The 11,162-nt window shown below is 48.6% G+C and overlaps 1 protein-coding gene across 1 annotated transcript; it reads left to right on the plus strand.

The window, feature by feature from the left end:
- The first annotated feature begins 574 nt into the window (after positions 1-574).
- Positions 575-5,097, plus strand: AQP2 (aquaporin 2). The gene is made up of 4 exons (XM_005030609.6): positions 575-1,124; positions 2,419-2,583; positions 3,385-3,465; positions 3,929-5,097. The coding sequence occupies exons 1-4, from the start codon at positions 759-761 to the stop codon at positions 4,142-4,144; spliced, it is 828 nt and encodes a 275-aa protein (XP_005030666.1). The 5' UTR covers positions 575-758; the 3' UTR covers positions 4,145-5,097.
- Positions 5,098-11,162: the final 6,065 nt, after the last annotated feature.

The raw sequence follows: 11,162 nt of genomic DNA on the forward strand, positions 1-11,162 counted from the left end.
GTTTTGCCTGGTTGTTTAATCATTGCCTGCATTTGCCTTTTTGGCACAAGTCGACCCTCTCCACGCTGTGGGCACTCGCAGCAGGCTTTGTGCCATTGACAGAGCCAGGCGTGATGGGGTGGTTGGGGCTGTTCACCCATGCATCGGTCGAGACCATGAGATGTATCGCACAAAGTTTACAGATGGTAATCAGGAACACCCAGACCTGAGTTAAAAGCACTAAAAATTAGCCATTGGCCATAAACAAACACAGTAATGGAAACTGAAAAGAGGATAGGAAGGAGACAACAGCAGCCTGTGAGATGGCCAGCACTGGAATGAGATTTCCACCAAGGCTGGGGTGGATGATCCTGGGCTCCCAGCTCAGCTCCACCTCTCTCTCTCCAGCCTCCTTCCTTGCCTTCTCTGTCCCCTGTGCTGCAGGTGATAGGACCGGGGGGGGAGAGGGAGCAGCACTTCATGGCATCGCTCGAGGCTGATTTATGACTTCCCGAGGATGGCGAGCGCTGCATTCCCCAGCTTTAATAGAGGGGGCAGAGTCTGAAGTTCCCTCAGCTGGAACACAAGTGAAGAAAAGCGTCAGGTTTCCTATGCCCACGATCCCACCTCCTTCAGCAGGCGACCCTTCGGCATCCTGCATCCATATATAAACATCTTGTCCCCCCGCCATTCTCTCTGGACACAGAAGTGACAGTGGCGATTGCCTTTGGACACCGCGGGCAGGGTCAGTCCTTGCAGCCTCCAGCAACGGCCTCTCCATGATGTGGGAACTCCGATCCGTAGCCTTCACCCGGGCTGTCCTTGCAGAATTTTTGGCGACCTTGGTCTTCATCCTCTTTGGTCTGGGCTCTGCTCTGAACTGGCCCTCAGCTTCCTCCCCGAGCATCCTCCAAATCGCACTGGCTTTTGGCTTGGCCATCAGCACACTGGTCCAAGCCTTGGGGCACATCAGCGGAGCCCACATCAACCCAGCGGTGACGGTGGCTTGCCTCATCGGCTCCCACGTCTCCTTCCTCCGCGCAGTCTTCTACGTGGTGGCCCAGCTCCTGGGGGCTGTTGTGGGGGCTGCCATCCTACATGAGATCACGCCAGCAGACTCCCAGGAAGGCTTAGCCATCAACAAGGTAAGAGCACCGGCTGCGGACGGGCTTGGAAAGGAGCAGAAAAGTTTGGGCAGGAGGTCAGGGATGGCTGAGGGATGAAAAGAAAGGCTTTGTGACCAGCAAGGACATTTAGTGACTGTTGGATGGGAAGCCAGCATCAGCTGGCATGGGGGCAGACACATCTCCTGCAGAAACGCCCGTGCCAGGAGCAGCATCGCCCAAAACCAAGGCAGGCGGTGAGGAGGAGGAAGGCAGCGTGTTCAGGAGACAGCACACGGAAATCCCTTTTCTCGCAGCAGTCAGCTAGCAGCAGAGAGGCAGACCCAGCTTCACCGCCAAAGAGATTAAGAGGGTTGAAAAAGGGATTGGGGATTAGTCTGAACAAGAATATTTAGATTGATAATAGCTGAGGTTTAATAAACCCAACAAAGCAAGTAAGAGTTTTAAGAGAGACTTTCAAAACACCCAGCTCTGCTGTTTTAGAGCTTAAGTCACCTGAAAGAGGAATAGGATTTTATTTTTTTCCCCTGTGGGCTGTTCATCTTGTAGCTGCCTGCACAAATTATCCTTTAAAAAAAAAAAAAAAAAGGAATATCAGAGAGAGATCCAGCTCTGGATGTTGGCCAGGAGGACAATTGCTGCTTTCAGAGCGTCACCAAGCAAAGCACTCTTGGGATCAGCATTTGGGAGGATGCGTGGTGTCCAAAGCAGGGGTGACACAGGAAAAGAAAGGGCAGAGAAGTGCCAAGAGAAGTGCCAGTATGGGCCAAGGGAAGAGACAGCGAGAGGGGGCTGCAAACCACGTATCTGCCCAGCAGCACTGCCAATTCCATCCAGATCTGGATTAAAAACCTTCAAGGAATAATAAAGTGCCAGAAAGTAGAGATGGAGAAGAGGGTGTGCAACTAGGCACAGCTTCAGACCAAATCTGACAAATTCTTTCAGTCAAAAAAGAGTGGGAATGAAAAAGGGATTTTTTTGTGTGCCAAAACATTTCTTTTTGACATTTCTGAAAAGTAATTCATACAATTTTCTAAAAGGCATTTTGTATTTTAAGCATGAGGAAAAGAAAAAGAAACCCTCAGGTCAAAGGAAGAGTGGAAAAATAATGCCAGAAAAGATGCCACAAAAACATTTCCTGCCATGTCAATCAAGCGTTACCATTGAGCCACTTCTCCTTAGGAAAATTTTCCTCCTCTTCATATCGATGCCAAAAATTTCACCTGTTTCCTATGTCCCTGTTGGTTCCCCCTCCAAATTTCCAACCCAGTCACCAAACTTGCCTATCCCTGAGATGTTTCTCCTCCCCTTCCAGCTGCATAACGAGACGACGACAGGGCAGGCGGTGACCGTCGAGCTCTTCCTCACCTTCCAGCTGGTCCTGTGCATCTTCGCTTCCACCGATGAGCGCCGGGAGGACAACCTGGGATCCCCCGCCCTGTCCATTGGCCTTTCCGTCACTGTTGGACATCTCCTTGGGGTGGGTAGAATGGGTCAAAACACAACATTTTGAGGGTTGTTTTTGCCTTTGTGCCCAAAGCTTGCTTGGCTGCATGTCCTGTGGTTGTCAGGGGATTTGTAACTGATGCTGTGACCGTGATTTTACAGTGGCTGGAGCAGAAAGATCCCTCCAAAGCCATAACAGAGCCAAAACCTGAGCTCAGGTTTTATTGGATGTGAAAAAAGCATAACCTGCTGGGCATTGCTACTCCTCACATCCCTTCAGGAGCTCCATGGGGTCTTCTATCCTGAAGGGAACTGAGACTCTCAAGACCATGATAAACATGGACAGGGAAATATGCAGGGTGAGCAGCCAGGGAAATCCCTCCCAGAGGACTTTTGCTGGGAACATCAGCCCCCAACACACCCAGCTTCTCAACACATGGATTAAAGCAGATCCTTACTGATCTGCAAGCCCATGTGCCTATGGGATATTCTTCCTGCAATCCGCAGTGGCAAGGAGTAGCAACGTGCTCCAGGAATAGAAACAGCAGGAACTTGTCCTCACAGTCCCTGTCACACTGCAGGGCACGTTGCCCAGCCACAGCTGAGCTGCACCATGCACGGGACACATACGCTCGCGCAGAAGGTGCACAAATACAACTCACACGTGTTGACTCAGGCGCTGGAAGCTGGTAGCATCACTATTCCTGGAACAGGGCAGGCTGGGATGTGAAGCATCAGCTTGGTGGATGAATCACGCTAATAACACACTGGGATATTTTAAAATAATGCGGTAAAAGAGCTTAAAGCTAACAATAAGCTTGGTGTTTCTCGGCAGATCCGTTACACCGGCTGCTCCATGAATCCAGCCAGATCTTTCGCCCCTGCTGTGATAGTTGGAGACTTCAGTGACCACTGGGTAAGAAGTCGGGTCTCTGCGTTGGTTTGGTGAGAACGGCCCCCCGCATTACCAATATTCCCAGAGAACCGAAAAGCCAGCCATATTTGTGGCACTTCAGCACCAGCTGAAGGGGAGACAGAAATTTGCAGAAATTTGGGAGACAGAAAGAGGTGGGGCTGTTGGATGCTTAATTAGCTTATCTAAGCAGGGTGAGTTGCGACAGGAAAAGGGTGTGTGGTTTGTTGACCATGACTTAGCACAAGAAGTAAAACCAGTAGAGAGTGGAGCTCTTCCTGACATCCTGGGAACCTTTCCTGGTTGCGGATGGATCTGGGCTTGCCTTTTCCACCATTTCTTTCAGGGATGCTCCAAGAAATTTCCATCTGCAAAGAGCGCACTCAAAGCCGGATCTGTGGTGGTTTAGATCAGTGGTGTAGGAAGACATTTGCTCACCCAATTCTTCTATTTCTCTTTTCACCAGGTCTTCTGGGTGGGCCCTCTGATCGGGGCAGCAGCAGCTTCCATCCTCTACAATTACATCCTCTTCCCACAGTCCAAAACCTTCTCGGAGAGACTTGCCATCTTCAAGGGCTTGGAGCCAGAGGAGGACTGGGCAGAGCGCGAGGTCCGCCGGCGGCAGTCGGTGGAGCTGCACTCACCGCAGACCCTGCCAAGGGGGATGTCAGAGAAGGTGTAGCCGAACCCCCCCAGGCCAAGAGAGGAGCTGGAGAAAAATCTGACATCCATTTTGGAGACAGCACCCACTCAGCTGGGCATTTCACCTCTCCCCTCTCTCCCTTTTCTTTTTGCTGGGGGGGATAACCCATCTCCTGGGGAGACCTCCCATCACCCAGCTCTCTCTCTGCCTGGTGGTTTTCTAACCCCGGGGGAAAACACCATTAAACCAACACAACCAGTGTAGCAACAGGAACAAGCACACCAGGGTGTGCTCCTTCTGGCTGGCTCCTTCCATGTCCCCCTGCAGTAGCTGGTGCTCAACGGAGGTCGCTGCCCTTCACGAAGAGCTCGGAGGCGCTGCGGAGAGTTGTTATTACAGGCACCTCCTGGGTGTGGAGGTTGCCACCCGATGCCTCACTGCTGTAGAAGTCAAAAAAAAAAAAAAGAAGCCAAAAAGGCCCCCACTGTCTGCCACAGCAAAAATATTGATTCTGGTCCTCCACCTTGGTCCTTCAATGAGAAAGGAGCACTTGAACACTATTTCAAAAATATTTTTTAAAATAAATTTGTAATCTGTTCCTAGACTGAGCAATGCGAATTAAAATCATGTTACCATTCAGAGTGTAAAATTGTATTTATATTACCAAATATTCACTTTTAAAACTAGCCCATATTTTTGTTACTTTTCAAAGGAAAAGATATATATATATATGTCAAGAAAACCCAAAGAAAATTATCCAGAATTTATCTTGCCTATGAGCTGCTAAAGACAACATCATGCTGCTGATTCATTTTATATCTTTTTTACAATGTTCAAGTTAATTACATGCTTCTTCTCCTTCGGATCTAAACATTGTATTTATTATCTACCATGACAAAGTTTAAGACTCATATAAACTGCAAAGAGCCCTACAATGAGTTTTAATGTCTAATAAATTACTGTACTCTTTCAAATAAAGTTCTTTAAATTCACTTCTATTCACTGAATTAATACATGTGAATCAAACGATGACACCTTTATTATCATATATATATACAGTCATATAACATATGTGGTCATATACTATGTATATATATGGTCATATACATACAGCCCATCTTCAAGCCAGCTACTTATTGATTTGCAAAAATGACAGTAAAATAAATAAATAAAAACAAACAAACAAGAGCCCTCAGATTACAGTTAAAAAAAAACAAAAAAAACTTGGCTTTAAAGTATGGACCCACAATATAAAGATCATCCCTCCTTTAGCATCCTCCAGATGCTCCAGTTTCTGGCCTGGCCAGATTCTGGCCTCAGCACTCCAGCACTAACACAAAGCAATCTCCCTAAACCAGATTTTCAGATGGCTGAAGCAGTGTAAGTCCTCTCGAGTCAACCAGCTACGTGAATTTACCCTCTCCACAGAGCTGTCATTGACTTCAGTGACACTTCCAAAACTTGCACCGTCAGGAAACCAAGCCAGTCGTTCCAGATCTACACCGGTGCAAGTCAAATTAGAGAGCAGGATCAGCCACCCGGAGATCAGAGCTGCCACAGACCAGCTGCAAACCTCACTGAATCGATAACAAGTATATATAATAGACCTCAACAGGAATGCCTTGGCCCAGGATTGAAAACCACCCAGCCATGCCCATCCATCAGTTCATGACTGTCCACAATGTGTATCCACAATACTTATTGAACCATAAATTAACCTTTATTGGCTTCATCATGGAGCTGTGATAAATAGTACAATTGTAAAGTCAAAATGTAAAGCACTGTACGAAGTGTCTTGGCTCAAGTTGCCACCTGTGTCCTGTTGTCCTCCTGTACAGGAGGATTGCAAAACCTGCCGACTGATTCTTCACTTTATGTAGAGGTGAAGAATTCAGAGGGCAACCTGAGACCACGCAAACCTCTGCTCCAAAGAACACTGAGACAGCCCGTCCCCAGAGTGCAGACCTCAAACCCTCCATCACACGGCTGCAAGCGAGGAATTTGGTGTCTTACCTAGGAGAAAATGGAAAGAAAATCAGCCTGGCTTGGATGACACCAAACTCATCAGTATCTTAAAAACACATTGCAAGTCCAGCCACTTGGCTCTCACAGCAAAACGTAGGACAGAAGAAAAAAAAAAAAAAAAAAAAAAAAAAAAAAAAGCCCAGCTTCAAATCTTCAAGACCATGTGAGCACCCAGCTCCCATCCAGCACCAACCTCTCAATGGCATGACCTACCTAGGAGGCAGACACATCATTAATTTTATGGATCTATTTATATATGTAGAAATATATCCCGAGCATGATTTCCTGAAGGTGGTGCCATGGAGACTAAATCCATCCAAGACTGCAAGAGGGAAAATCGTGTTCGGGTGTAGTCCAGGAAAGGACCACAGACGTTTGCAGAAGGTTGGGAATAGGCGGCGCTCCATGGGGAGCTTTGGGGAGCTAATCCCCAGCTAATTCCTACAGCTTCAAGGCTTGCAGCGAGCCCTGTTTCACAAAGCTCTGTTGATGGGTCTGGGTACAAGACCAGAGGCTCTGCTTCAATTTTCAAATCAATTTTTCAGGAACGTGAGCAAAATCAGACATTTCTTAAGAGACCACTCAATGCAAGAGTCTTTAGCTCCAACTGCAGATGATGGTACCACCACAAGTCTCTTTAAATCCTAATCAGTGTAAACTATCTGTAACTTTTTAGGTTGAGAAATTTTGTCTGGGTCTTGGAGGCAGGACGGGGTGAAAAACTTGTTTTCCAGTTCACGGAGTTAACTAACCGCATATTGTCACCAACATTTCATTTTGCAAGGTCCTAGGCTCTTGGAGCAATTATGCGAGAATTTCAGCTTTTGAGTTTCCAGATTACTCTCTATTATGTTATCTACTGCATTCAGTTGCTTTGGAGCCTGGTTGTGCTTTCAGCTCCCCTCTGCACAGATGTAGCCCAACAGCCTCCACCCATTACACCCCCATTACACCCAACAATGCGACCCGGTGCCAACCCAGCACTCTCCAGCCAGCCCTGTGCCTCCCCATCCCAGCAGCGTGTACACTACAGGATGCCATCCCGCCTGTCTCACATCCCCGTGCCCAGGCAGAGGTGACACTTCTTTCCTGCTGTCAGCTCTCTCCCCAGACCATTTCAGTGTTTATTACCATGCGTGTTCCTTGCAATCCTAAAAAGAGACAGCATGGGTGAAGACAACACTTCCACAGTAAACACGTTTCAAGAAGAAAACCACCTCCCAAAGGCAGGTCTGTCTGAGCCCCGAGGATCCTGGTGAATGGCTGCTGGCCCATAAGAATTCAAAGCATTTACCTAGATGAGCAGAAATGCAACCTCTTAATGTCGCTGATGCAGGTGGCCTTGGTGGAAAGGGCTAGACCTGAAAATCAGGACACCAGAATTTCAAACCCAGCTTTCTCGCTGTGTGATCTTGTACAGATCTCTTTTCTAATCGGGCTTTGCTTTCCCTGATACACATTATTATCCCCATGTGTCAATTTAATGATGATTATGATGCAAATTAATTATTAAGGATGCTGGCATTTCCATTGCAGGCCAGCCCCAAAGCGTTTGCATGCACTTACTTGAATGCCTTAGAGACTGCCAAGTAATTTCTAAGTGAAGAGCAGAGCAATGTTGTTATTAAGCATTAACACTATTCAGCATTTAAATGGCATCATCCCTGTTTACAGACTCATGGGCTACAAGGTCAGCGACCAGCAAGGGCTGGATGGCAGCTTCAGGACTGGCTTTGCAAGCCAAAATGGCAGCTGCCACACAGTGGGATGGCAGCAAGGGACATGGGGACACCCTCAAGGCCAAACCTGGCCCCTAAACCCCATCCCCAATCCCACCTGCCTGCCCCAGCGAGTGCAAGAGGGTTTCCCAAACTGAATGCAGCTCAACATGGGAAAACAACCCAAAAGTTGCCACAGAGACACCTCCACGGCAAAGGTTCCCACAGCCAGCTGTGGTGGCTGGTTGCTTAGTCGACCTCATGGGCTTTTTGCTCCAAGGAGCTGGATCAGGTTACTGAGGGAAGCAAAAACCTCATTGCTCTGGGGTAGATGAGGGTGGAAGTACCATCTGCCTCAGGCCAGCAGAATAATCCCTTGCCTTTAAAGCAAGCACTAACAGATCATGGGTTAGATTAGAGAAATCCTTGAAAGCCCCATCTGAAACACCTGTGCAGAGACATCCCGGAGCACTAGAGAGCGGCGAGGCTTTACCCTAACCCCACCACGGCAAGCAGCAGCCCCAGGACCAGGATGAGGAAGGGAAAGTTTGCCGGCTCTTGCTCTACATTAAATTCCCAGTCCAGATCACTTTTTTTCTTGCTGAAAACTCCCAAAGCTCAGCCAGCAAGAAACACCCTTTCTTTTTAAACAAACTAAACCAAACTTTCTTCTCCAGCCATCCAACCCCAACTAATTCCAAATTCCAGCAGGAGCTGTCTCTGGTTACTGTCTTGTGCCAGTTTTAAGGTCTTTGGTTAAGGTACAGAGCCAGGTGAGAGGGCAAGACCAAGAATTGGACCAGTCTGGATATCAGCAGCATTTGTGATCTGAATTCATCCACCTGCAAGCCAATCCACCAGGTTTGAAGTCTGACACAGGGTTGAACTCATCAGAAATCTGGGCTGCAGTGGAAATGACAAATTAATAGCAGCGCTGTGCGGGCTCAGAAAATGCAATCAGCAAACTGGGGACGACAGGGACCAGCACACGTATCCAGTTAATAACACACACGCCTCCGTGGGTGAGGCAAAGCTGCAGGAGGGCCCCAGGCGAGGATGAGGCTCTGGCTGCCTTCCTCCTGCCCAGACACCCTCAGCCAGTGGGGGGCACAGGTCCCTGTCCCCCTCCAAGCGAGCTGTCCCCAAAGTGCCACCAAGCCACGCAGCTGTGCAATGGGGTGGTAGAAGGGGGTGATTGGGGTTGCAATGTTTGCTCGCTGATACCAGCAATGAAGAGGAAGAGGAGGAGGAGGAGAAGGAGGTGGAGGAAGAGGAGGAGGAGGAGGGAATGGCTGAAGCTCCTCACAGCGCCAAATCCTCCTGGTCTCCTTTCCTCCAAAAGCCTAGGGGAGAAGTAAGGTATGCATGACCTTACCACGTAGGTGTCCGTCTGTCAGCAGGGCCCTGCGCAATGCCTTCTTGCCCAATTCAATTATATTTGACACATCAAAGGCACTTCCAGCTCGCACAAGCTCCTTGGAGGACATGCAGCCGGTGAGAGGAGAAGGAGCCTTCCCACTGCTCAGCATAGTTAGACATCAGAGAAGCCAAGCAGGAATGCCCCAGAGAAGAAAGTCTAGCAAATTATCATAGGAAAATACGTTTCGGAAGACCTATAGTTAGAAAAACAACCTGCTTCTCCATGGAAGTTTTTCCCCATCATTTTCAGCATTATTTGATTACATCCTCTAGTTGGGCCGGAGGACTTTCTCTCCGGACAGAGCCCGGCTAGGTTATTATCCGCAGCTGGGATCCCAGCAGAGCGTCTTTCGGCTCAACACCACTGATGTTAAAGCCAGGCGTGAGGTGGAGGAGCCTGCAAATGCAGTCACCTTGGAAGAAAAGCCACGTTACGAAAGGGTTTGGAGGATGGGAGCAAGGCGCATCTAATCCAGAAGGAACTACAGGCAGGTTTGAAGGGAAGTGGCAAGCAATTACTCCGGCTGGAATCTGGCCAGGGTATCTTGAAAAACCAGCTTGCAAAACTTTCACCAAAACACGCCAACGGACCAGGTGTTTCTAGGATAACAGATCTGGTTTTTAACTCGGCAATCTCCCCAGGACCAGCAGAACCGGGAGAAAATGATCGTCAGGAATTACACTGTAATGAATCCTCGGTCCCTTGAGACTCTCTGGGTCTGTGTGCTGAGCTCAGGGCTTTGGGTACAGCTGGAGGAAAAGGACTCGTGTACTTTTGGCTCTGGAGGAAGGAGTGCCCCTCTTCTTGCTCTGAAGGGGAATCCCTCCTAGCTTTTGACCCCAAATGCTACAGGAAATGTGTAAGTCTGACTGCACCCAGCAGAAGGCAGCAGTGAATACAATTTTTTAGCACTTGTTAAATTTTTAATTTTGGTTTAAATTTAAAGAGGATTTTAAATGATTTTACCACTCTCCTACACAAAGAGATTTGCTCACTGAGCATTGGATCACGACTGTTTCTGCAGAAGCACACGGCAGCTGTGGATAATCCTGGCCTGAGCTCACTGCATTAGGCACGGAGAACGGAGTTGCTTGAGAAAGGCGATATACAACCAGCCGAGCTGGAGTCCAGCAAGGAGAACAGAGCTGGCACCCAAACCCATTTGAAACAAATATAAATCCTGGCACAAAACTGCAAAGGGATCAAGAATTCATTGTTAAGTGTCACCAGAGCCTTTTCCACCCCAAAACCTCAGTGCCCAACAGTTCCCTGCCACAGAGCACTGAGAGCCTCCCACCTCCGCTCGCTGCCAGCCAAGGATTTTCAGCCAGACAGATTTAGGATGGAGGCCAGCACCATGGGAACATGAAAGGAGACATGCAAACATGGCCTGTGCCCATGCAAAGTCTATGGCTTTGTGCTGGCATTCCCAAGAGCAAAATCCTTGACCTCATTGAGAAAGAGCTTGAAAAGCAAAAAGAACAGAGACGACAGAGGTAGGATGCACCCTCCCTGGCGATGGGCACGGAGCACCCAAAACACCGGCGAAACCCACACCCGATGCTTATCAAGCTCCAGAAGGAGCAGCAAAGCAGAAAGGCAGCAAAGGGGTTTGGAGCCAGGCTCGCCAGGGATTGCTCCCCTTTATCAGGGCCACCCCATCCCATTCAGCCTCCACCTGCACACTGCAAGGAAACCCAAACTTGGCAAAGTGCCCCCTGAGCCCTGCCCAGCTCCCAGGAAGATCTCAAGCCACTCGTTTTTTGCCGTTGAGCTATCTTGATAGCCTGGGAGCAGCTCCAGGTGCTTAACTTTGTTTAACGTTTTGACACCCCATCTAAATTGCCTGTCAAAGTTCGGAGCCCTGCCCCAGGAGAGCTCCTCCAGCCTGACA

The sequence above is a fragment of the Anas platyrhynchos genome, chromosome 34 (genome assembly GCF_047663525.1).
Source record: "Anas platyrhynchos isolate ZD024472 breed Pekin duck chromosome 34, IASCAAS_PekinDuck_T2T, whole genome shotgun sequence".
In the NCBI taxonomy this organism is placed as follows: domain Eukaryota; kingdom Metazoa; phylum Chordata; class Aves; order Anseriformes; family Anatidae; genus Anas; species Anas platyrhynchos.